At 60.6% G+C, this 26,615-nt stretch overlaps 1 protein-coding gene across 4 annotated transcripts in view; it reads right to left on the minus strand.

Moving 5' to 3' along the window:
* Positions 1-26,615, minus strand: part of Atp11a (ATPase phospholipid transporting 11A) — a 118,232-nt gene that overhangs the window by 43,259 nt on the left and 48,358 nt on the right. For all 4 annotated transcript variants that reach the window (XM_047552347.1, XM_047552348.1, XM_047552349.1 and 1 more), the window contains exons 2-12: positions 21,220-21,342; positions 16,125-16,214; positions 14,337-14,417; positions 11,801-11,908; positions 9,835-9,963; positions 7,831-7,934; positions 7,600-7,650; positions 5,126-5,190; positions 4,467-4,548; positions 3,310-3,460; positions 2,314-2,511 (exon numbers count right to left, since the gene is read on the minus strand). In XM_047552347.1, coding sequence (XP_047408303.1) covers positions 2,314-2,511; positions 3,310-3,460; positions 4,467-4,548; positions 5,126-5,190; positions 7,600-7,650; positions 7,831-7,934; positions 9,835-9,963; positions 11,801-11,908; positions 14,337-14,417; positions 16,125-16,214; positions 21,220-21,342 — 1,182 coding nt within the window. The remainder of the gene's footprint in view (positions 1-2,313; positions 2,512-3,309; positions 3,461-4,466; positions 4,549-5,125; positions 5,191-7,599; positions 7,651-7,830; positions 7,935-9,834; positions 9,964-11,800; positions 11,909-14,336; positions 14,418-16,124; positions 16,215-21,219; positions 21,343-26,615) is intronic.

Here is a 26,615-nt window from a genome sequence, read left to right on the forward strand (position 1 = left end):
TGAGGATGCTCCTCCTCCTACACCTGATTTGTTACTAAAGGATGCCGAATTAAAAAAAAGTTTTTTTGAGTTATAGACAGACATGTACCTTTATGCTATTTTCTTATTTTTATGTGGTGCTGAGGATCGAACCCAGTGCCTCATCCGTGCTAGGCAAGTACTCCACTGCTGAGCCACAAGCCAGCCCCAGATGCTGAATTTTGTCAAACACCTTTTCTGCATCAAAAACCATGTGATCGTCCACCGATGCAGAAAAAGGTGACTGACACATTCCTGAGAACTTGTCCTCTGCTCTGTTGCTGGGGACACCACGTGGCTGGCACAACCGGTCACGGGCACCCCAGGCGAGGCCACTGGGCCTTGGAGGGAAGGGTTCTCAGGACACTGCCCTTGGTGTGCTGATGCTCCATGGGGGATTTCTGTAGGATGCGCGTCGGAGATGCTGGCCTGAGACCTGCATTCCTCAGGGCATGGGGTCCACCGCCATCGTGGGCTCATAGGGAGGTGAGCTCCCACTACAGGTAGCGTCACGCTGCTCAGCCTGCAGCGCCACCTCCAGGGGCCTGTGCCGGTGGCACTACTGCCTCCCAGGAAGGCAAGGCACCAGGACAGGCTCTTAAGCCTCAGCTATGCCCCTAGAAACTGACCTCCAAGGAAGCACCTGGGCCCTGGAGGCGCTGACCTCTAAAGAAGCACACACAGGCCCTGAGGTGCTGACCTCTAAGGAAGCACACACAGGCCCTGAGGTGCTGACCTCTAAGGAAGAACACACAGGCCCTGAGGTGCTGACCTCTAAGGAAGAACACACAGGCCCCGGAGGTGCTGACCTCTAAGGAAGAACACACAGGCCCTGAGGTGCTGACCTCTAAGGAAGAACACACAGGCCCCGGAGGTGCTGACCTCTAAGGAAGCACACACAGGCCCCGGAGGTGCTGACCTCTAAGGAAGAACACACAGGCCCTGAGGTGCTGACCTCTAAGGAAGAACACACAGGCCCTGAGGTGCTGACCTCTAAGGAAGAACACACAGGCCCTGAGGTGCTGACCTCTAAGGAAGCACACACAGGCCCTGGAGGTACTGACCTCTAAGGAAGAACGCAGGCCCTGAGGTGCTGACCTCTAAGGAAGCACACACAGGCCCTGGAAGGTTGATGGTCAGTTCCTCCTCACACCAACACCCGTCTCAGTCTAAGTGAATGGCACCATGACAGGCCATTGGGAGACCCTTGCTCTTGACCTGCCTGTCAGTCCTGACCTTAGGGCCCAGTACTCTGTATCCGGGCTGTGGCTGGTTTTGCTCAGAACGGCAGGAGCCCTATCCTTTCCCAGTGGACTCCAGGTGGGAGGAGAGACTAGCCCTGGGTACAGCTGGACACTCCTCTTCCCACAGAAAACAATCCTGCCGAGAGTTTCTCAGGAACACGCAGAACAGGACGCAGGGCTCCTAAGGTGAACAGCTCCCCACGCACCAGGACTGGGCGTCAGAGGGAAGCGGCAACCCACCTTCATGGGCGCGCGCCACAGGAATGTCAATCAGATGCACAAGCAAAGTGTCATCTCCAAGTGGCAAGCGCCCTTCACTGGAGGCAGGTCAAGGGGCAGGTCCCTGCAGGGTCTAACAGTCCATCCACAACCTCTGCTGGGCGGCGGTGGGCAGGACACAGCCACCAGTATAAAGTGGCACTTTAAGTCTACTGAATTACCCCTGGCCACCTGCCCAACACCCTCCTGAGACACACCAGGAGCGGGCTGAGGAAGGCTGGTGGGAAGCCACCGGAGGCCGGTGAGAATGAAGGAACCAGCCTTCCTGTCTCTCCTGCTGGGCAGTGCTGGGGATCTGCAGGCCTGGTGCGCACGGCTCTGCCCTCACACTGTGGGCGCCCTGACACCCTGGGCAGGGGTGGGGACGGCAGCAGTGGCCCCATCTGTGGCTGTTCCCAGACCGTCTACTTCCTCGTGTGACCTGCACCCGGGCCAGCAGGGCTGTCCCCGCTGCATGGAGTGTGGGACTCAGGATGAGGAAGGTGAGGCTGCCTGCGGGGCTCGGCCCATGGCAGAGCGGGTACACGGGCCCAGCGTCGGCTCGCTCAGCTCACCGTGAAGGCCAGAAGGAGCAAGGCCGCAGGTGAGCGGTCCCAGGTGTGAGCGGCGGCCTCCGCCATGCTGTGGATGTGAAGACCCTGCCGGGGGCCGTGCCAGTAGAGCCCCCCCCCCAGCCTCTGCCTCTCCCGTGGGTCGCGGGAGGCCCAGGTGCGCGAACTGCGAGGAGAGGCCCGCCCACCCTGGTGCCCAGACTCCCGGACGCGGTTCCGACCTGGCCCAGCTCCTCGTTCAGGTCGGACGTGTTGACCAGAGGCCCCTCCCCCGTGTCCTCGTCCAGCATGTCCTCGTCCCAGCTGATGAAGTAGGAGCCGAGGAACTTCTGCATCTCCACGGTGACGTACATGGACACGGGGATGATGTAGTTGAAGAGTACCATGAAGGCCAGGAAGTCTGTGAAGGCCCTGAGGAACTGAGCGCGCGGCACGTCAGCACCCGGGGCGCCAGCGCCAGCCCACGTCGGGCTGTCGCGCAGCAGGGCCAGGAGTGGCCACACCCTGACGCAGGCCAGGGGCGGGTGCTGCCTGTCGACACAGCCACGCACCGGGGACGTGGACCGGACCACCAGGCTTACCAAGAGAACCTGCGAGGGCCTGGCCTGTGGTCTCCCCTCTGAGCCAGGTCAGCCTCAGGGAGGGCGGGCTTATGCACACAGCGAAGATACCGCACTGGGTTTGCACACGGCCCTGCTCTGCCCCCAGTGCACACGGGTCTGGGTGGGCACATGGTGGAGGCTTGCACACGGCCCTGCTCTGCCCCCAGTGCCCCCGGGTCTGGTGGGTGCATGGTGGAGGTTTGCACACAGCCCTGCTCTGCCCTCAGTGCTCCCGGGTCTGGGTGGGCGCATGGTGGAGGCTTGCACACGGCCCTGCTCTGCCCTCAGTGCACCCGGGTCTGGGTGGACACATGGCCCTGCTCAGGAGTCTGAGCCTCTTTCTCTCTTTCTCCCACAACAGGGCCACCTAGTCCCGAATCTCTGGCAAGCGTTTCCCGAGCACCCTGTGAGCACAGGCCCCGGGCAGGTCTGGAGACACCGAAGGCCTCTCGGGCACGGCCCTGAACGTCTCCCACGGGGCCTGACGCCTGCTGGGGTGTGCGCCCCACCTGAGGACAGCGCGGCACAGAGACCCCTCCGGCACAGCGCCTGCTGCTCCACCACGGCTGGCCCCGTGTGGAGGGAGGCCCCTGCCTGGGAGGGTGCGCTCCCTACCAGGTTCCGCTGCCGCTCTGACTCGGTCTTCTGGTTGTACCAGGGCTCGTCCTGGAAGGGCTTGCTCTGCCACACGTACTTGAGCACAGTGTTTATCAGCGCCTTGCTGACCAGGATGCAGAGGTAGACGATGAGGAACACGTTCATGGACCTGCAACAGGTGATGGCCAGGGTCGCGCAGGCTCCCGGCAGGTGGAGGGCTCCGCCGGGTTTCTCCGAGGCGAGGCGAGCGGGCCCTGCCAGCGTGGAGGAAGCCCTGCGGGCGGTTTCCACGGCAGCGCCTGGCTAGCGCACAGCTGTGTGCACTGCACCGTCGCTGGCACAGAATCCCAGAGGCCGTGAGGCCAAGGGCCGAGGATGGGAAGACTGTCGGTGGGAGGGATGTCACTCCCCACCCTGCAGCCCAGGACGCCCCCTGGGTGAGAGCTGGCGTGACCAACCTCTCCTACCACTGGGCAACCGCAAGTGAGCTGGAGGTTCAGTGACTGTCCCTGGGAAGGATGGAGGGACACTGGACATTGCAGGGCACTCGAAGACCCAGCCCAGGGAAGGTCTCTGTAGATCTGAGAGGGGCTCAATCCCAGCTCCCACCACGCGCTCTGAAACCTCGTGAGGTCGTGGACACCCTGGCAAAGGGCTCCTGCCCCTGACAAGCCCATTTCCCTTCTGCTCCATGCAGCCTCGGAAGACAGAGACCCAGCGCGTTTGGAAACTGCTTAGCTGTCCACTCCAGTCAGGGACGCGCTTTAACGAGGGGCAGAGGAAACGAGACTCCAGGCCACGCCACTGGAGTGCATGACCACTGCACCCTGACACAATGGAAGGAAGACCTGCCTCCGCTAAGGGTTCCTTAGTCAAGCCACGTCAGAAGAGAGCTCCCGCCCCGTCCCAGAGCCAAAGCCACCATCCGGGGGTTCCAGGTCTGGGGAAGGTCCAGGGCATGGCCCCCGGGAGCCAAGCGTGGGTGCTGAGGCCAGGGCAGGATGCAGCCCTCCACCTCGCCTGGAAACAAGCAAGTCCACCAAGTGGGCAGCCCTGTGGCCACTCCCACACTGCCCCTGGACACCGCGGAGGAGCTAGGCCAAGGGACAGTGCAGCCTACAGTGCTGGCCGCGGCATGGCCAAGCATGGTCATCACCCTGGCCCCCAACCCTTACTTTTCCACAGCAGATCGCTTCTGGGATTTCGACTGGTAGTTCAAGGCCATCTTGGTCTCCATGCCCGTGTAGATGGCCACACCTGAAAGCAGAAGAGTGACCTGATGCGCACGTGCAGAGGCACCTGCCTGAGCACGAGCTACACAGCACAGTGGAAAGACCTCAGGCAAGACGGGCACTTCTCGCTGTGCCAGGCCAGGGACTGTCCCTGGTCACCGCGCGAGTCCTCAGAGACCTCCCTGCACAGAGGACAATCTGCACGGTTTTAAAGTCCAGGTTTGAATCTTGAGTGAAGAGCACTTCCGCCCAGGTTTCCTGACGGGAGTGCACACTGGTCTATTTGGAAAGTTCTCTCACTTATTGAACAGGAAACAGACTGCCGGAACCCGTGGCAGGAGCAGAGACGTGCAGAGGTGAAGACACTCCTGCAGAGCTGCCGTGGACTTCCTGCGGACGTGACCTCGCTTCTACCACAGAACATGTGCCCTGCGAACAGGCGGGGCTCCTGCCTACTGCTTCACGGGTCTCGGGGACCCATCAGCACCACCTCGGCGAGTGGAGCTGCCGCTGCCGAAGACAGCCCGTGGCGGGCAGCGCTGGCCTGTCAGGCAGGCTGGCTTTCAGAAGCAGGACCCACAGCTACTACTTAAAACATTTACCAAAGATCTTCTCGGTGTTCTTGAGCGTGGCTCCTCTGAGCAGCAGGTTTTCTGATCCCAGGGGCCTGCGAAGACAAGGACAGGCACGGGGATGAAGCAACAGAGGCAAGAGGCCAAGGTGGAGGAGGGTGGGAGAGCTCTGTGCATGGCCAGATTGTAACGCTGCCCAGGTCTGCAGGAAGGTGCTACTGGGCCCCTCGTTGCTCTGGGAAGGGGGATGTCAGGCCCTGACCCCTGCTGGGTCTGAAAGCCCCCACAGTGTCCTACTATGGGACACAGGTGGGACCCTGGGCAGATCCCAACCTGGGACATGTCAGAAAAGCCACCCAGACTTACTTCATCGGAGACCCTGGGGCAGGCCCAGCGCCCTCTCCCCACAGGCCCCACATCTGAGGATGGTTGGTCTAGGGACCCCAGAATGTTCTGGAAAGGCCAAGGGGATGAGTCTTGTTCAGACTTTAGCTGTTTCCCTCACAACCTCATGAGACTGGGCGTCTCTTCAATGTGACCAGTTTTGAAAGAGGACGGCAGGCGGCCATGGCCTTCGCAAGCCCTGCCCGGGTGCCCCCTGCAGTGCTCCTCCGTGAGGGGACCCTGGCCCTGCAGGTTTCTAGGGGAAACCAGCAATGGTGGAGGAATTAAAAATCATTCCTTGGGGACCAGGTGCTGCTGCAGGCACCAGGACCCAGAGAACGGCTGGCACGCATCTGCCCTCGGGGGCTTTGTGTTCCGGTGGCTCCCGGGGATGACCATGTCACTCCTCGCTCCACGGTGAAGAAGAAAGTAGAATGCAAGTGCACACATTTCACTACTGACGACGCCCTGCTGACCCCTTGGAGGGCAGAGGGAAGGGCTGCAAGCACCTGCGGAGCCCGTCCTGTGTGCGGAACTTCCTGAGCTGCAGCGGGGGCACCACTGGACACCACCTGCCAACTGTGTGCAGTGACCAGCCCACGTGGCTCAGGCTGCCCCAGCTGGGGAGCAGGAGGGAGGAGGCTGTGGGCGGCCTCGGGCCAAGGGCACCGTCCAGAGGAGCACCCCGGGCTGGCAGCTGGCAGCCAGCTGCCCCAGCCAGACAGCCACTAAAGACGCAGCTCCTGGGGCTGCGTGGGGCTGTCGGCTTCTGTTAGCAGCACACTTGAGATAATCGATGTCACAAGCATTTACAGAAACAAATGGCCCATTTAAAACGGGTCGCTGGGAAGTCTAAAAATAATTTACTTGAGAAAGTACTTTCTTCTTGTTTGGAGAGAAGGAAGAACCGTCACTCTGCAGGGACTGGAACTGACTGATGGCTCATGGCACTCACTGCTTCCCACGGCTACACACACCTTTAAAAACCCAAGTATCCACAAGGGTGCTAAAGAAGGCACGTGTTAAAAGGCCAAACTAGAATTGGTACCAAACCACAACCCGGCGGCCATCAGCCTCTGGGGCGACCTGGGGCCCGCCCACCGGTGATCACTCAGCCCCAACCACCGCCTCACTCAGGTCAAACCAACCCTCACCACTGAGAAAGCAGACTGTCCCGCAGAGCAGACAGGGACTTACCCTGGCACAATATGTACCCAGGAAAGCCAAAGCCATGCCTGCAGACCCTGGACAGCACCCATCGGCCCACCGACCAGCAGCAGTGAAGCCCACCAAGATGTGCACTGTCTGCCCCCAGCAGCCTGGCCGAGGCCCTCCAGGCGGGAGCCCAGGGGCTGAGTCTCAGTAACTGTTGATTCTGCCTGACTCCCCACTGAGCTTGCTCCTGCTCCTGGGCAGACGTTACCTTGAACACGCAATACCAGACAATCTGGAGACGGCCCGAATTAGGAGGAATATGGCTTCTCCAACAAGCGGAGTTCCTGGGAAGGGGCAGCTCCAAGCTCACTGGAAGCCCCTTCCCCAGAACACCCGCTGCAGATAACGGCCAGGCAGATCAGCAGGCAAAACACCCGAGACCAAGGCAGACGTGGCTCTCAGCAGGGATGCCTGGAGGAGGCACCTCTGGGGCCTGTGCCCAGCCAGGGTCACGGGTGGCTCCTGGTGCTGCTGCACCCGTGCAGACGTGCCGTATGCGACCACAGTAGCCAGGAGGGCGGCGATGGGGCCTGTGAGCACACCCAGCCCCAAGTCGCCCCAGGTGTCTGGCCCTGAGCCCCAAGTGACCTCGAGCAGCGTGTGCACCGGTCTCCACGCCAGCAGCGGGCACCCTCAGGCTGAGGCCTACCCGTGCCTGTGTGTGAGAGGTGCTGGCCGCCTTCCCCGGGGAGTGTCCCCAGGCTCCCTGCCCGGCCCAGGCCAGGAGGTGCCCCTCCAGGTGGCTGCCCTCGGGCGGCCCTGCGTGGGGCATTCTGGGGCCGCCTGAGTTAACCTGCACAGACGCCGCTGGGAGGCACCAGGGAGCAGAACCACGCGTTCCTGGGGAGGACCCTACTACAGAGCCCGGGGAAGAGCGGCGGAGGACAGCCCGCGGCCAGACTCACCTCACCACGGGGTCGCTCAGGTCGCTGTACACGTTGATGCGCCCCACGAACCTGGGACAGAAAACCCAGTCAGGTGCCGCTGCCTCAGGGCACGCTGGCCGCCGCACGGCCCCACGACTTTGCCTCTGACCCTCTGCTCTTCCCGCCCCAGGGTCAGGTGGTCTCCCTTAACCCCCTCGCCCACGGACAGGCCCCAGTCCTGCTCTGGCCCGCCCGCCCCCGCGGCCTCACTTGTACAGGTCAGGCTGCGGCTGCTCGCACTCGATGGTGGCGTGCAGACGGTCGACGTCCTCCTCGGTGTGGAAGCCCTTGGTGTCCTGGACCGCGAAGTGCGTCTGTGGAAGGCGGGCACCATCACCACTGGCCCCTCGCCACCCCAGCCGCCCACCCCGTGCACACACACGCCGCCCGCAGGGCCTGGCGTGGCACCCAGGGAAGACGTGGCGGGAGGAGCAGCTCCACTGCCGCCCACCAGCTCAGGCTGGACATTCTGACCCCAACTACTGCCTACATCTAGCAGGGCAAAGCGGCGGCCGGGTCCCCCACACCTGGGCTGCCTGAGCACCTGTCCCAGAGCAGCTAGCCGCCAGGACGCGGGTTCAGGGACACAGCCCGGCCACTCCTTGGGCGGCGGCCTGTGCTTCGAGGGCCGGCCTCTGGCGGCACTGGTCTTATCTCCCCCGCTGCCCTGCCTGCCAGCTCTGGGCCAGCACGGCTTCTGGGTGACCGTGAGGCTGCCTGGACAGAGGGCCACTCAAGCCCAAGCCCACGTCGGGGCCACAGGAGGCTGCCAGGCCTGCTGCAGCTCTGCCCTGGCAGGAAGGACGGATGTGTGTCCAGGAGCCAGGCGGGCAGGCGGCAGCCCTGCGTCTCCTCTTACGTGTCTTCCTAATAATCAGGCACTAAGGCATCAGAGTGGGCAGCGGGCGGGAGCAGAGGAGCTGTCCTCATGCCAGGGAGCTCACTTCTTAATCCTGTCCTCACGAGACCCTGAAAGGCGGTCCGTCCCCACTCATACACGAGAAGTGCCCCTGAAAGGCCCCAGGCAGTGTGGCTCACCGGGGGTCAGCTGGGCCGCCCACCCACTCTTGGGATTCGCCACAGAGAAGACGTGAGCGTGGACTGCAGAGTCCACAGGGCTTCGCGCTATGACACCGTGGATGGCCACAGAAGGCTGGCGAGTGTGTCCTGTGGTCTTGTAAGAAAACGTCTCTGCCCAGAGGAGAGACTGCCCTCACCCAGGAGAGGCCTCAGCACCAGGGCTGAGCGGGGACTCGTGAGCCAAAGGTCCAGTCTGCTGGGCCACACCCACTTCCAAGGCTCTTTGGGAACGTCTGGATTTCTTTACATCAGCATCTACGCTGACCGCAACAAGGGGATCATGGTTTCAGAGAATCCTTCCAAGGGTGTTAATGGACAAGCCCCACGATGAGGGGCCTGGCAGACCTCGGCTGTGTGAGTGTGCACACGGCCCTAGGCAGACCTCAGCGCCCTAGGAAGACCTCAGCCGTGTGAGTGTGCACACAGCCCCGGGCGGGCCTAGGCCGCGTGAGTGTGCACACAGCCCCGGGCGGGCCTAGGCCGCGTGAGTGTGCACACAGCCCCGGGCGGACCTCGGCCGCGTGAGTGTGCACACAGCCCCGGGCGGGCCTCGGCCGCGTGAGTGTGCACACAGCCCCGGGCGGGCCTCGGCCGCGTGAGTGTGCACACAGCCCCGGGCGGGCCTCGGCCGCGTGAGTGTGCACACAGCCCCGGGCGGGCCTCGGCCGCGTGGGTGTGCACACAGCCCCGGGCGGGCCTCGGCCGCGTGAGTGTGCACACAGCCCCGGGCGGGCCTCGGCCGCGTGAGTGTGCACACAGCCCCGGGTGGACCTCGGCCGCGTGAGTGTGCACACAGCCCCGGGCGGGCCTCGGCCGCGTGAGTGTGCACACAGCCCCGGGCGAGGAAAGCCACTGACTGTGACCAGCCAAGTGGAAACCTCCAACACTCGACAGGTTTCCTGGAACCCTGAACTTGACACACCAGCTGCACCGCCCAGGCCAACCTGCAAGTTACTTCTGTCACCTGAGGTGGCCGGGGGCACAGACATTGGGGTGGGGAAGGAAAAATCAGAAGGACGGGGCCCTGGTGGCCCCACGCCCTGAAGACACCGACTGCCACAGCAGGTCAGCGTCCACAGCCACTGCTGAGTCTGGATGCCAGGGCCCACGTGCATCTTGACATGGGGACGTTACTTTATGGCTTGACTCCCCGTCCAAGCTGGCAGTGGTGACGTGGCAGGTCCCATCTCCACGGTTGCTGGAGAGGAAGATCAAGTCACAGGGAAAGGTCTCATCCTCCTTGACCATGACGATGTCCCCGACCTGCAGGGCAGAGAGGGCGGCGTTGGCCAGAGCGCGGCCTTCGCGATGCTGCCAATTCCTTCTCCTGTGGCTGTCAGTCTACATCAGACACATTTATAGGTCCCGGTTCAAAGACCAGAAAGCCTCCAGTGAAGAAGGAGTGTGCGTGCCCGGGGCCAGCTATTTCCATAGCTCCTCAAGGGCCAGACAGCAGCACCTCTGGAGACCCCGTCCTGCTCCAAGAAGTGGGGAGGGGCTGCGGCCACGTCCTGAGACACTGACCCAGGCTGACCAGTGGAGAGAAGGGCAATGGAGACGGGCTGGCTACACCAGGGCTGGCCACCCTCCCTGACTGGGACCCGACTGCTGTTCTAGGGCAGGACAGAGACAGAGCCCCAGGAGAGGGCTGGTGGGAGCAGGGACCAGGCTTGGGCAGGGCCAGGGTGCATGGAGGGCCAGGATACTGGGACTGAAGTCCAAGCTCACAGTCAGGTTAGACCAAGACCGGGGGTCAGTCAAGAGGCTAAGAACAGGTGCTTCAGAACACAGCCTCTAAAGTGACCCACTGAAAGACTTCAGACACACTCTAACCATACAGTGGGACGTCTGTCACTGACAGCCGCTACCAAGTTGTTCAAAACGCTCTTGTAGAAGCTGCTGTTGATTTAAACCAGGCACACTTGATCTAGTCCATGCACACATGGTCTAGACAAGACACATGTGATCTGAACCAGGCACATGAGATCTAGACCAGGCACACATGGCGTACACCAGGCACACATGATGCAGACCAGGCACACGTGATGTACACCAGGCACATGTGATCTAGACCAGGCACACATGGCGTACACCAGGCACACATGATGCAGACCAGGCACACGTGATGCAGACCAGGCACACGTGGTATACACCAGGCACACGTGATGCAGACCAGGCACACGTGATGCAGACCAGGCACACGTGATGCAGACCAGGCACACATGGCATACACCATGCACACTTCATGCTGACCAGGCACACGTGATCTAGACCAGGCACACATGGTGTACACCAGGCACACATGGTATACACCAGGCACACATGATACAGACCAGGCACACATGATCTAGACCAGGCACACGTGGTATACACCAGGCACACGTGATGCAGACCAAGCACACGTCACACATACCAGGCACACATGGTGTACACCAGGCACACATGGTATACACCAGGCACACATGATACAGACCAGGCACACATGATCTAGACCAGGCACACGTGGTATACACCAGGCACACGTGATGCAGACCAAGCACACGTCACACATACCAGGCACACATGGTATACACCAGGCACACGTCATGCAGACCAGGCACACATGGTATACACCAGGCACACGTCATGCAGACCAGGCACACATGGTATACACCAGGCACACGTCATGCAGACCAGGCACACGTGATCTAGACCAGGCACACATGGTGTACACCAGGCACACATGGTATACACCAGGCACACGTCATGCAGACCAGGCACACGTGATCTAGACCAGGCACATGTGGTATACACCAGGCACACGTCATGCAGACCAGGCACACGTGATCTAGACCAGGCACACGTGGTATACACCAGGTACACGTGATGCAGACCAGGCACACGTGATCTAGACCAGGCACACGTGATCTAGACCAGGCACACGTGGTATACACCAGGCACACGTCATTCAGACCAGGCACACGTGATCTAGACCAGGCACATGTGGTATACACCAGGCACACGTCATGCAGACCAGGCACACGTGATCTAGACCAGGCACACATGGTGTACACCAGGCACACGTCATGCAGACCAGGCACACGTGCCAGCCGCCACTTACTCTCAGCTTCCGGCTCTGCTTGCGGACGAGCTTGCCGTGCTGGATGAAGTGCACAGGGCATTGGTTCATGGCATTGTCGGCTTTATGGCGGAGCCAGTCCTCGTAGCCCTGGAGTCAGGCAGAGGGAGCGCAGGCGTTTAGTTATGCCTCAACCGAGTTCTAGCCTGTGGGTGAGGTTTTCAAGATCTGGACTGCGGTCTCAGGCAAGGATGTCCCTGTAACACCTGGGCTGCTTCAAGCTCTGCAGCCACAGTGACTTTAACACACGGCTTCACAGCCACACATGTGTGCACACCCACGCCACACCTCAGGACCAATTCCTGACAGGAAAACAGACATTGGAGTTGAAAGGTGAGCAGGTGATCAGACTTTGCTCAACACGCCAAATCCCCAGGACGGCCCTGCAGGGTACCCGGTGCTCCACCACGCCCTGGCCACCACGCCCCCACCGCTTGCTCTCCTAGAGGGTCTAAAACAAGGCAGGTTGCTTTCAAATCTGCATTTCCAGAGTGCCGTGTAACTCAGATACCACCAAGTGACTCTCCAGTGTTCCTCATAGTTTTATATTAAAAAGCAGCAGCGGCTGCAGTGCAGATGGCAGGCGGCATGATCATCCCTGCAGTGCTACACATTTTAGTTTGGTGCTCTAGAAACCAAAAGCCATCTGCGTAATCTCACTGGCTCTCTGAGGTGCAGTCTGTTCACATGTCTGCTAAAAGCCTTCTGCATGAAGAAAAAGTAGTTGCTCTTCTCTCCACCTGTGTTGGACAGCAGTGAGTTGCAAACAAATGTGCACGTAAGCAATATAGAACAATGCCTAAGATTCTTGTTTGCAATTATTCCAACGCTGTTCCAAAAAATACGATTTGCTTAAAAGTTGGGCACTGTACTAGGTGCTTTGTATTATCTTATTTAATTTTCACAGCATCTCTATGGCATAGAACTACCATATTTATAAAACCCCGGTTTATAAATAAAGTGAACCGTTGGAAAAAAAAGAAAAAAGAAAAAAAAAGCAAGTCCAGACCCCCTCACACTGAGATCTGGACGCTCAGGAGGCGGCGTGAGGCCCTTCCTGCACCTGCACGTGCGACCCACCTCACACTTGTCCAATCTAGAGCAAATCCCGCACGGCAGCTCCTCAGCCCTGTCCTCCAATGGCTGAGCTCACTGCATGGCCCAAGTAACATGCTCTATTTAGGCTTTTTAAAGGAAGACTTACACTTAGCACAGCTGACCATCAAGAATTTAATTAGAAACTGCCATTCTGTAAACTATCCAGATGTCTCACATGAAAAACTGACCCATAAACACTGAAATGCAAATCCACGGGGTTCAACCGTTTGCAGCAGATAGAGGATCTGTGCCCGTAAGGTATGAAGAATCCTCACAGCTCATGAATGCAAAGGCAAGGCAATGTAAGAGTCAGCCAAGGGTTTGCCGGCATTTCTCTAAAGATGATGCAGAAATGGCCAATGAGCACATGAGAAGATGCTGGGCCTCACCGGCCGCTAGGGAAATGCCGGTCGAGAAGCCGCGTCACACCCAAGGATGGCTATGCTAAGGATCTGGTACCACGCACTGGCAGAACACAGAGCCAGCAAAACCCGCCTGCCGTTGTGTGACACGTGGTGTGGGACACAGAGACTCCTGGCTGCCACTCAGACCTCGGAGCGATTCTACCCGGGTGTGTGCCTCAGGGGGTGTGGACCTGGTGGACACATCAGGGTGTAAGGTGTCCAAGTTCTACTTGTCAATCACAAGCAGATGAATGGAAAGAGAGACCTCCACCCACACAAGATGCACAGTGTTCTAGGCAGCACTCGCCACAGTCCGAGGCGCAAGCCCCACACGCCGGCCACAGGCTGAGGGTGAACAAGCTGGGTCCACTGCATGCTGGATGGTGCCTGCCAAGATGACACACCGACACACGACAGCGTGGACAGACCTGAAGACCATCACACCAAGCGAGAGGACTAGCCACAGGGACCACGGGCTGTGCGATTTTGCAGGGTGGGGAGTGAGTCAGTCTTTGCCAGGGGCTGGGAGAAGGGAACAGAAGACGACTCTGATGGGACAGGCTTCCTTCTGGGGTGACAAGTCTTCTGGAAGCCACCAGTGCTGAGGCTGCACAGCCAAGCTGGGGAAAACAGTGAAACCCTGAGGCGCACTCCTTCCAGTGTCGGTCACTGGCTTCACTCATCAGGATGGGAGGACATGCCTGCACCTCAGGGGTCAGCACACCATGACTCACACCCCCCACCTGCAAGGGACACGCAGCAGCTGTGCCACACATCTGAGCCAGGGACCTCTCTGGTTGGCTCAGAACATGGAAACCGATCTTAGACAGAGGCACCAAAAAGCAACCGAAGCTCTCCTGCCTCAAGCATCGGCCTGAAGAGCCAAGGAAGTGAAGGTCTGCAGCTTGGCGACTCTTCCGCACACTGGCTGCAGCAAGCCTAGCGGCCTCCCTGAGGTCAAGGTGGCCTCCACGACAGTTGGAGGCAGTCTTCCTCCCTGTCTGCAGGACTCTCACCTGTTTGATGGCTGTGACGGTGATGACAAAGAACAGCGGGAGTCCACTCGTCACTGGGCTGGTGGGTGTGTCGATGATCAGCTGCAATGAACAGAGCCAGGGAAGCATTCTGAGACCCCTGCAGCAACCACAGACAGCTGACAGTCCCCAGCATCTCCACCTCCACGTCTCCACCACCAGCATCTCCACCACCTCCTCTCAACCACCTCCACCATCTCCACCACCACCAATGCCACCATCTCCACCTCCACCCCACCCCACCAGCATCATCAGAACCAGCATCTCCACTACCTCTCAACCACCTCCACCATCTCCAGAACCACCACCACCAACCACCACCTCCACACCACCCCACCAGCATCTCCACCTCCACATCTCCACCACCAGCATCTCCACCACCTCCTCTCAACCACCTCCACCATCTCCAGAACCACCACCAATATCACCATCTCCACCTCCACCCCACCCCACCAGCATCTCCACCTCCACCATCCCCAGAACCACCACCACCATCACCATCTCCACCTCCACACCACCCCACCAGCATCATCAGGACCAGCATCTCCACTACCTCTCAACCACCTCCACCATCTCCAGAACCACCACCACCAACCACCACCTCCACCTCCACACCACCCCCACCAGCATCTCCACCTCCACCATCCCCAGAACCACCACCACCAACCACCATCTCCACCTCCACACCACCCCACCAGCATCCTCAGGATAGGCATCTCTACCATCTCCACTTACCACATCTACCACCACCACTTCCCAACCACCTCCACCATCTCCACCACTTCCACTACCAGAACCACCATCTCTACCGCCTCCATGCCCACCCCTACCCCCTCTACTGACCTCTACTTCCCAACCACCTCACTGGCTTCTACCAACTTAAGGCACACTGTGGAGCCTCGCTTTACCCTGCTGCCAGCACTGAGCAACAGGAACGTGGCCTGTTCTGCTTGCTGACTGTCACAGAGGGCAGTCATTTAGTGAAGGGGTATGCTGAAGGAAACCACGTGTGCCAAGTGGCAGAGACGTTGAGTCTGGTGCACGCTGACCCACCACGCTGCCTCTGTGGTCACGTTCCTCTAGGGTCACACTGCCTCTGGGGTCACGCTTCCATTGCAATGGGTAAGTTAATGTGAGAGGAATTTTAAAAACCACTCACTGGTATTTTGTATGACAAAGAAGCTGTTCTTAGTACACGTCTGCTCCCCAGTCCACACCCCTGCTATGAGGTCTCTGTCAGTTTTCTTAATTTCTTTTATTTATTTACGTATTTATTTTGGTGCTGGGGATTGAACCCAGGGGTGCTCTGCCACTGAGCTATATCCCCCGTCCTTTTTATTTTTTACTGAGACGGGGTCTTGCTACATTGCTGAGGTTGGCCTCAAACTTGCCATTTTCTTGCCTCAGCCCCCAGAATTGCTAATGACAGGCATGTGCCACTGTGCCCAGCTTTTTTTGTCTCAATGTGTGACTCTGAATTTTCTCTAGAGCAACATGCACACGGGAAGAGAATGAGTGCGCGGGGCAACATGTGGCTGGGCTGGGAACACATGCTGTGCCCCCTGGGTTCCAGGAGGGAGGTGGTGGGATGGTCAGCTTGGGCACAAAGCAATCTCATGCGCATCTTAGCTGAAAAGGTCTCCGAGAACCAAGAGAGTGAACTGTGCTCATGGCACCCGGACCTTGCAAGCCATAAGTTGACAACTCATGAACAAAATATCACTTATCTAATTTACATCTGATGAGACAGAAAACCACGACTGGCCTTACCTGTACCAGAAATATGATAAGAAAGTAAAAGTTGGCTATTCTTCTGAATTGTTCAAATAAGTTCTTGGGTATGAAGTTCCAAAACGTGTACTGCATAAAAGAAAAGCAACAATAAGCAGTCTAGATCATTTCTATGCTGCACTGTGTTACTCTACCACACGAGAGGCAGGGTGGACTTCAAAACGCAGGACACTCATTTTAGAGACAAAACTTGTCATTCGAGATCTGGAGGTGCTGGTTGCCACTTGAGGACCCCAGAAGGGAGCTGTGACACAGGGTGTGCTCTCCAAACTGTTCGGCGTGGCCGCCCAATTCCAGGGAACTCAGGGTGAAACACAGATCTCTTGACGGCGGTTCCCCCAAGCAGACTCTCAGCAGACGAGAGCAGGGCCGCTCACCGAGAGCCTCCCCTCACTGGTTGCCGCCTTCACGCTGGCATGGCTGCGTGCCCCACGCGGGTGGTGCAGGTGCACATGGCAGGGCCCACGTCTGTGAGGGCACGTGTGGGATGGCAGCGGATGGTTCCTTCTCTGATTTTCTCCAGCCTTTTCACTCAGCTCTTGTGCTGAGAGCGGCACCCCAGCCAGGGCTTGCCAACTTCCCGAACTTGCAGGAAGGAGACTGCCCTGGGCTCCTGGTGAGCATGCTCCCTGAGTGCTCGGGTGCTCCGAGTGCTCGGGTACTCCCAGAGTGTCCAGCAGGCTCCTGGAGTGCTCAGATGCTCCCTGAGTTCTCAGATACTCCCTGAGTGCTCAGATGCTCCCTGAGTGCTCGGGTGCTCCGAGGGCTTCTCAGGCTCCTGGAGTACTCAGATGCTCCCTGAGTGCTCAGATGCTCCCTGAGTGCTCCTCGGGCTCCCTGAGTGCTCGGTTGCTCCTGAGTTCTCAAATACTCCCTGAGTGCTCAAATGCTCCCTGAGTGCTCGGGTGCTCCGAGGGCTCAACAAGTTCCTAGAGTGCTCGGAAGCTCCCTGAGTGCTCCTCAGGTTCCTGGAGTGCTCAGAAGCTCCCTGAGCACTCCTCAGGCTCCTGGAGTGCTCAGATGCTCCCTGAGTGCTCAGCCGGCTCCTGGAATGCTCAGATGCTCCCTGAGTTCTCAGATACTCCCCAAGTGCTCAGGTGTTCCCTGAGTGCTCCTCAGGCTCCCTGAGGGCTCAGAAGTTCCCTGAATGCTCCTCAGGCTCCTGGAGTGCTCAGCAGGCTCCCTGAGTGCTCCTCAGGTTCCTGGAGTGCTCGGATGCTCCTGAGTGCTCGGGTGCTCCCTGAGTGCTCAGCACACTCGCGGAGTGCCCAGCACTGCAAGCCCCGCACCCTGTACCACCCACGTGGGTCCTCCTCCTGGAGGCTGGCCTGAGTCAGAACCTGCCGGCAGTGAGCAATGAGAAACGGAGGCTGGTGTGCTCCTTCTCTTCACTCTTGTACAGCTTTAAAAGTTTCCATACGGGGAAGTTTTACAATATCTCCTACCAACCCTCCAAATGTGAAGGTGAGATTTTGCTCGCCTGTTGTCATGGTTTGGAGGTGAGGTGTCCCCGAGAAGCGCACACGTGAGACAAGGCAGGAAGTTCGGAGGAGAAGTGACTGGGCTGTGAGAGTCCTGACCAATCGGTGACTTAATCCCCAAGGGGTAAACCGAGCGGTGACTGAAGTGCGGGTGTGGCTGGAGGAGGGGCACTGGGGCGAGGCTCGGGGACGAGATTCCTGCTGGCGCGTGAAGTCCCTCCTCCCTGAGCATCCTGGGAGCCGCCTCCCGCCACCACACTCTTCCACCATGATGTCCCGCCTCACCTCGAGCCCAGGGAATGGAGCTGACCTTCTGTGGACTGAGCCCTCTGACACCGTGAGCCCTAAATAGACGCTTCCTCCCCTACAGTCATGCTGGTTGGGTCCTTCAGACACAGAGGTGCAAGAGCTGACTAAAAACCCTGTCCCCTCAGACAAAACCAGGGACGAGTCTTCAGTAGAGAAGCACTTCTTCAAGACGAAGGGCAGGGACGAAACCCAGGACAGGCTTCGAGGTCCTGGGTGCGCCTGAGAACCAGTCACCAGCAAAGGAAGCTCAGGACACAGTGCCGGGGCCGAGGAGGAGCAGGCAGCCGCGCAGGCAGATCTGAGGCCACGGTGAGGACAGGAGGGGAGGACAGGAGGGGGCAAGAGGGGAGCAGGACAGGAGGGGGAGGACAGGAGGGGGAGGACAGGAGGGGGAGGACAGGAGGGGAGGACAGGAGGGGGCAGGACAGGAGGGGGCAGGACAGGAGGGGGCAGGACAGGAGGGGAGGACAGGAGGGGAGGATAGGAGGGGGCAAGAGGGGAGCAGGACAGGAGGGGGAGGACAGGGGGGGAGGACAGGAGGGGGAGGACAGGAGGGGAGGACAGGAGGGGGAGGACGGGGGGGAGGACAGGAGGGGGAGGACAGGGGGGGAGGACAGGAGGGGGAGGACAGGAGGGGGCAAGAGGGGAGCAGGACAGGAGGGGGAGGACAGGGGGAGAGGACAGGAGGGGGAGGACAGGGGGGAGGACAGGAGGGGGAGGACAGGAGGGGGCAAGAGGGGAGCAGGACAGGAGGGGAGGACAGGAGGGGGCAAGAGGGGAGGAGGACAGGAGGAGAGGACAGGAGGGGAGGACAGGAGGGGAGGACAGGAGGGGGAGGACAGGAGGGGAGGACAGGAGGGGGCAGGACAGGAGGGGAGGACAGGAGGGGGCAGGACAGGAGGGGAGGACAGGAGGGGAGGACAGGAGGGGAGGACAGGAGGGGGCAAGATGGGGGAGCAGGACAGGAGGGTAGGACAGGATGGGGCAAGATGGGGGAGCAGGACAGGAGGGGGCAAGATGGGGGAGCAGGACAGGAGGGGGAGGACAGGAGGGGGCAGGACAGGAGGGGGGAGGACAGGAGGGGACAAGATGGGGAGCAGGACAGGAGGGTAGGACAGGAGTGGCCACCACAGTGGTTGCTCCCTTTTTCCTTTCTCTGCAAACATGTTTCCCCAAATGAGTGGAACTGTGATGGGCCTCTGACCACTGCAGAGTAGACCAGGGTCAGCCCAAGTCACTGCAGGGCAGGCACTGCCCCAGCCCTGGCTCACCAGCAGGAAGTCCCGAGCGTGGCCTGGGGCACTTTCAAGTCGTGATCTGAAGTTTGCTTTTAATGTCGCAACAGAATTTTCTTCCCAAGGAGATACGTCACCACCGCATTCTCCAAACTCCGTGGATACTTGTGCTCCAGGGAACAAACAGCACCTCCCGCCTCCCGGGCTGCTCCTCAGACGCCATCGTGCCTCCTCGAGAACACACTCAGGCATTCCTCCTGGGTCAAGGACTCCATGCTGCAGCCCAGCTCCCAAGCCCACCTGCGGCCTTCGCCTCCTTCCTGGACTTGGTCACACAGGCGGCCGTGAGCATGTCTGGTCGCCACCTCCTCGGCCCCAGTCAGGATGCCAACCCGCCTCCTGTGGGTGAGGGTCTCCTGGCGCTCCTGTGCTCTAGAGCGGGCACCAGGCTGAGGGAGGCTCTTCCTCACCCGTGGACCACTCGTGGCAAGGGTGTTGACTGCGTTCTGCTGGTTCCTGCCCAAGAGCTTCCCGGCATGATGGGGCCCCTGGGCCTGAGGTTTCCTTTATTCAAACCCAGGCCTGACCCACACAGCAGGGTGGGCAAAGGGCACAGCAGGCCTCTCCAGCCCTGAGGGCGGTGTGCATAAGAGCATTTAAGAAGCAACACACAGCAGGATGGGCTAACCCTGAAACGCCCAGAGGGCCAAGGAGCGGGGATGGGTGTGGGCCAGGGCCACTGCTGGGCAGGTGGACAACACAGCTTCAGCCTTCAAGAGACCCAGGGTGTGGGTCAGTGGGGAGCCTGTGCCTGGCAGCCCTCCCCATGCAGCCTGCATAGAGCTTTCCGCCCAGAACGGGACGTGCTGGTGGCCGAGCTGTGTCCGGGAAGGAGAAGCCAGGCGTGGGAGCTTGGGTGGGCCAGGGCCTGTGACGCCTTCCAGGCAGATGGTCGCTGGTCGTGGTGCTGACGGTGTGTGAGCCGCGGGCCTGCGTGGGGTCCCTTCCCCACATGCACCTGACAAGCTCTACTTGGCACACGTCCTGTGGCAACGCTGGGTCTTAGGAAACACCTGGCGGCCACGTTAGGTTTCGGGCCTGAAGTGCAGGTCGGCACAGAGATTCGGGAGCGCCCCTGCGGAGTCCACTCAGCTCACGCTGCCTCTGGTCCTGCAGCTGTGGCCTCAGAAGCATGTGTTGGGTTGGGGTTTTGCTCTTGAGCATTTAACCACCCTCGTTGTGTGCCTGGAGATTAAAGCTGCTGTAATTCCTCTGACATTGCTATTAGAGATTAATAAACCACAAAAAGGGCTCTAAGAAGCTCGCCTTCTCGGTCACAAAGCTCCATTAACAAACGCGGGTGCCCACCCTGGCCCCCACGTGCGGACTGCGCGGGTGCGCAGCAGGTTTACACGTCAGGGTTGTGGATACGCAGGTGGCTGCCTGGGTCCACAGGGCCTCCACCACCTGCACACCCACGCACAGCCCTCCTCCTGTGGGACAGGCACCCGGCCCTCCAACTCGCTCAGACCGCCTCTCGGCCTGCTCCCGAGACCGCCTCCACTATCCTCTCCGTGGTGCCCAGCACCAATCTGCAGTTTCTCCCTGGCCCCGAGAAAGAGAAGAGCCCCCTCGGCAAAGGCCTCTGTCCACCCCTCTCTGCAGCCTGGCGCCTCGCTGAGGCGCTGCGGGGTGAACTCAGCCCCATGCTGCAGGGTGCTCCCTCCCAGGGAAGCCACTGTGGTTTGCTCTGCAGCGGTGACTCTGGCCCAGGCGCTGGTGACTGTGTGACCAGGTGGTGCTCACAAGCCAAGTCCTGGACTCCAAACCCAACCCCACCGTGACGCCAGAGAGGTCCTCTGGGGTCTGAAGCACTTGGGGCGGCGGAGGAAGGGCACTGAAGGGCCTCTGTGAAGCCCCCGTCCCTGTCGGTGCTGCCAGTGGGTGGCACCCGTCAGGGCAGCGGAGCAGCCATGAGCTCAGGAAGCCCCAGCCCACGACCATGCCCCCTGGGCAAGCTGTGGCCACATGGGCCAGGGCCAGGGCTACCTTGGAGGAGACGATCCTGTTGTCAGGGTATCTCTGTGGAATGTAGGCCTCTGCGCCCGGAGGCGGCTCCTTGTGTCCCACGTAGACGGTCCTGCTGTCCACCCAGCTCTCTTCTCCAGCACACTGTGGGCAGAACAGAGCGTCAGCACCAGGAGCACCTGGGCCCACAGCTCGATCCTCCTGGGCCCCTCGTCTCAACCCAAGCACTGCTCACTGCCCCAGGGTGAGGGGCTTCTGCCCCTGGCCAGTCCCCAGGTGGACCCAGGGTGCTCCAGAGCTGTGGTGGAGGGGGACAGCCTGGGCCGGGTCACCCCGGAACCTGCAGCAGCATCTTAAGGCTTCAGGACAGAAGAGATGATGCTGCCCAACAGCAGACGGCAGGCGTCCACCCCCGGGGCTGCCCCCAGGAGGCCTTCCAGGAAAGAAGCCCGCCTAGCCTGACCCCAGGGCCTGACGCAGAGCGCGACCTCAGGAGCGGCAGGGCTCTGAGCAGATCCTCAAGCACTGTCCAGCCTGGCCACGAAGGGCAGGGACACCACAGGTCACTGCAGGGTCGGCAGCCCTCACGTGGGCCCTGGCCCCCACACCCTCCTGCGGAACTTCCAGACCGAAGCCTCCCAGCAGAGGAGGGGAGGAGAGAAGGGCAGGCGGCCAGCCACGTCACCCAGAGGCCGCAGGCTCGTCCCCAGGCTGTCCAGAGGCAGGCGGAGGGGCAAGGGCGAAACGGCGACACGCTCCGCCCAGCGACCCTGCGCTGCCCCCGCGCCCTCGTACCTGGTCACGCCGCCCGCACCGGGCGAGGTCCCCAGGCCTGGCTCTCCTGTTCCTGGCCTTCATCCCTGGGCCCTCCCGTACTTTCCCCCTCTAGGGCCTGGCTTCGTGGAACATCCATGCTCCAACCGGCGTGCGGGGTGGAGACTGGAGACCTTCGTGCGTGACTAAAGCCCAACACTCAGGAGCCAGTAGACGCTCCAGCCTCTGCCATGCTTGGAACGTGGCCAGGCTGAAGCCCTCGTCCTCTGGACTCAGGGAGTGGCCAGAAAAGGAAACATCTCCAAGAACAGAAGGTGCAGCACAACACAGCACCCCAGAGACCTTTCCCCTGAGCCTCACTGCCTCCGGCGCCTGGGCTCCAGGGTGGCTGTGAGCCTCGCCACTGTGACTCTGAGGCTCAACCCGTGCCCAGGCAGGAACGGCCACCTCCCGTGGCTTCCAGCAGGGACAGCGTTTAGGAAGGTGTCCACATTCTTAAGCCCGAGCAGCAAGTGCTCATTGCTAAATAATCGCGTTAGACGTCACTCAGCTGTGACTCAACTGCCAGTGCCAGGCACCAGTGCACTGGGCTCACCAACCCAGACCACAGCTCGCCGACCTGCGAAGGAAGCCAGCGCCGAGTGACCTCTGACACGGAAGAGAAGCAGCGACCCAGAGGTCCCTCCTGGTTCCTCGTCCCCAAGGACAGGTGACAACCCGAGGAAAGACCTGGATGCCGGACATTAAAGAAGTCACGCCACCAGTCCTCTCGGCTCACCCGAGTCCAGCCCAAGTCCCTGCTCTCCACACGGCACTCGGACTCCAGGTCGGCTGAGCTGGACGCTGAGAGCAGCTCCCGGGCCCAGTACCACCAGGGGTTGGGTCCTCTCCACAGCTGTGCCACCTGGTGCCCTCTGGGAGCTCCCTCAGACCAGCTGGAGGGACTAACACAGGTTTCCGTCCTCCGGCTCTGATGCCAGCTCCTTGTAGGGGCAGCAGTGACGTGGCCTTAAGAGCTCGGGAGCGACTCCCTCAACTTGCCCAACCTGGACCCGGAGGCACCAATGGACCCAGTCACAGGGCCATGGACGAAGCCTGAGCCCTGCCGCACGTGGGCAGCCACACATGGAGACACCAGCAGGCTCAGCAACATGCTCCAACAGTCCCACAGCAACAGGAGCTCACGCCTGCCCGCGTCAACAGCAAGGGTCCTGAGGGCCCGCAGGCGCCCACTGGGCAGACACGCTGGGGTCCGGAGGTGCCCGCTGGGCACACCACACTGAGGGCCCGGAGGCGCCCACTGGGCAGACACACTGGGGTCCGGAGGTGCCCGCTGTGCACACCACACTGAGGGCCCGGAGGTGCCCGCTGGGCAGACACGCTGGGGGCCCGGAGGCGCCCGCTGGGCAGACCACACTGAGGGCCCGGAGGTGCCCACTGGGCAGACACGCTGGGGGCCCGGAGGCGCCCGCTGTGCACACCACACTGAGGGCCCGGAGGCGCCCGCTGTGCACACCACACTGAGGGCCCGGAGGCGCCCGCTGTGCACACCACATGCAGGCAGCACGTCCCGAGGGTGGTGAGCTCTTCACCCACGTGAACCTACGCTGTTCCGGGTCTGAGACGAGGCACAAGTCCACCACCGCAACACCTGAGTGCTCCCGGAGGAGCCGGAGCCGGTGCACACACGTGCTCAGGCTGTGGTGCTCCCGGCAGCCATGGTGCAAGCTCCTCCGGCAGCGACGGGGCAGGGGGAAGGGGCACCTCCGCAGCTGCACCAGCCAGCTCAGCAGGCGGCAAGGCCGAGCCAGGCTCGTGCAGGAGCGGAGAACGATGTGCGGACTCACGGGAGTACAGCAGGACGGGCAGAGCAGCGGTGGCGACTCGCGGTGCCCTGGGCTGGGGCGATGGGTGCACCTGCCTGAACACCCCCACGGGGCCGGGCTTACGTGCTGCGAAGCCAGCCGCATGCGGGCGCGATGTGGGAGAACTCGTCTGCAGGCCAGGCACCCATGAAACACTGCTTCATCAGGACAGGTCCACCATGGGGAGAGAGCCGGGGACCCGAGCAGGAAGCTGCTCTCCTTCCTCCCTGTTCACCCACGGGCACAGGATACCTCCATGAGAGATGAGGACACGCTGGGCGAGGAGGGCGTGATGAGCCACCCTCTGCCCACCTTCCAGGAGGTGGAGACAACTGCGATTCCCTGACCCAGAAGCGTCGGAGACTGTCCTGCAGGCCTCCCTGGCCCAGCTCCTGGGACCTCTCCACGCCCTTTGCCTCCACTTGCTCTAAAGATGATCCTGACACCTGGGCAGTCAGAGGCTGCCTGGAGGTCTTGCTTGGTTTGCAGGGTGGCTCTTGCAGTATAGAGCACTGAGCTTGTGCTGGAGAGGACTGGGCCGCGGGGCCCCTGCCAGGGAAGGCTAGCTGCAGGGCAGCATGGCCTTCTCAGCCCCAGATGACCTCCAGTCCAGCAGATCCATGGTGCACTCCAGGATGCTGAAGCACTCGCTTAAATATTAATCCCTGCTGTTCCAAGCTGCGGAGACCAGGAGCTGCTGCACCCCTACGGACCGTGTGACCAGCTCGCTTGCTCTAAATAGAATCTGGTGTCACTTCCCCTTGATAGAGAGTAATGCCAAACCAAGAAGTACCACCAAGAAGGCCCGGGTCACACAAAAGGTCCCCGACGACTGACCAGCAAAGCTGTCCTGTTCAGCACCAACCAGCACGAACGTGGTTTTATGATCAGCGGCAGTCCCAGCCTAGGTCGGCCACGCGAGCTCACTCACCATTACTAATTAATGAAGAACTGGAAGGACAGATCGATAAGGCCCAGGGGACTTGTTACGGTTTGGATGTGAGGTGTCCCCCAAAAGCTCAGGGGTGAGGCAATGCAGGAAGGTTCAGAGGGAGACGATTGGGTTGTGAGAGTCTCAACCCCATCAGTGACTTAATCCCCGATGGGATTAACTGCGTGGTGACTGGAGGCAGGTGGGGTGAGGCTGGAGGAGGTGGGCACTGGGGTGTGGCTCTGGGTGTATGTGTTTGTAACCGGCGAGTGGAGTCTCTGCCGAGCACCATGATGGGAGCTGCTTCCCTCCACTGCCCTCTCCTGCCATGATGGTCAGCCTCACCTCGAGCCCTGAGGATCGGAGCCGGCCTTCTGTGGACTGGACCTCTGCAACCTCGAGCCCTAAGTAAACCTTCCTGCTCTACAGTCATGCTGGTCGGATCTTTCAGCCACAGCAGCCAGGACTGCACGCTGATGGCTCAGAGGACTCTGTCCATGGACAGCATGAAGGGCAGGGACCGCGGGGCAGCAGCAGTGCGGGGCAGAGACTGCTGATCAGCAGGCAGGCGTCCCTGGACCTACGTGGACCTACAGCAGTCACCCTCCAAGCAAGCAGAGGCCTGAGCAAGAGGACAGGGACCACCAATGCAGAGCTGTCCAGCCCTCGGTTGGGGACCTGTCGACAGTGGAGGACGGGGTGCCCTGGGCCTGCCAGCAGCCAGCAGGGAGCTCTGCCTGCCGAGGGGCTCTGTGGCAGGTGACCTGGGTTCCTGGACTCCACATGACCTCTGGGAGACGGCGCCTCCCAGGAGCATGTGGGATGCCCGTGGGGTGGTTCTCGTGGGTCGGCTGGGTGGCTCTGGGAGGACGGTGGGGTCCACGGCAGGGCTGGGCGCTCGGGTGTCCTTCCCTCTTGCGTGTCCAGGGATGCCCTAAGTAGTGCTGGTGGCTTGTTTTTCCTCTCCTACTTGTCCCCTGCCCAAATTTTTAAGAGAGAAGGAAGTGCAAACCCTCAAACAACTTTAAAGTCTGAATTTTAAATCTATTTCTGTACAAAATTCTTTGGTCCACGTGCAGCACAAGTCCTAACGCTGGTGAGAGCCGGTGGCTTCTTTCTGTTCTCTGTGAATCATTTCACAGCGCCCCTCCGGGAGTGGGCTAGTGATCAGGGACCATGGCCTCACCCACAGGACGCTGGTGGGCAGCTACGGTCATCAGGTGTAATGGCCACTGCTTGGCCCCAACTTCCAGCGGGCCAGCCAGGGTGCCCGGCCTATCACTTGCTCTTGCCTTCGTGTTGGCACTAGAATAAACTCTCTCGTCTTCACCGTCTGTCGGTCCAACCTGCCCATTCAGCAGCTGGATGCATAGGAAATGCTTCAACATGACAGATGACGCTGCACTCTGCTCAGAGCGAGCAGCAAGTGACTGAACTAGGTATGGTCCACGCGCCCTGAAGGCAAAGGGCAGGTGGCCACTGATGTCGTAGGGGCTGCTGGGCCTCCCAGGCTGAGTGGCTGTGGCCTGCCACCCTATCTGGGGAAGCAGGCAGGGAGCCCCACCTCACCAGAACTGGGGGCATGAGAAGCTCTTCTGGCCACCTTCCAGGGCAGGGAGGAGTGTCCCTGCAGGGTCCAGGGACAGTCCACCGAGACTCAGGGCCCACTGGTCCAGTCTGCCTGGGGCCCCCAGGGGTACAAGCAAGGTTCTTGGGCTTCACGGTGGAGTGTGCCCTATGAAAGCTCTGCAGGCACGTATCTGATCAGAGGCTGGCGCCTGGATCGCACAGGAGCCATTCCAACACGTAGAAAGACGAACAGCGAGACTGGCCGATGTTCCCCAGCC

The sequence above is a fragment of the Sciurus carolinensis genome, chromosome 5 (genome assembly GCF_902686445.1).
Source record: "Sciurus carolinensis chromosome 5, mSciCar1.2, whole genome shotgun sequence".
Lineage (NCBI taxonomy): Eukaryota > Metazoa > Chordata > Mammalia > Rodentia > Sciuridae > Sciurus > Sciurus carolinensis.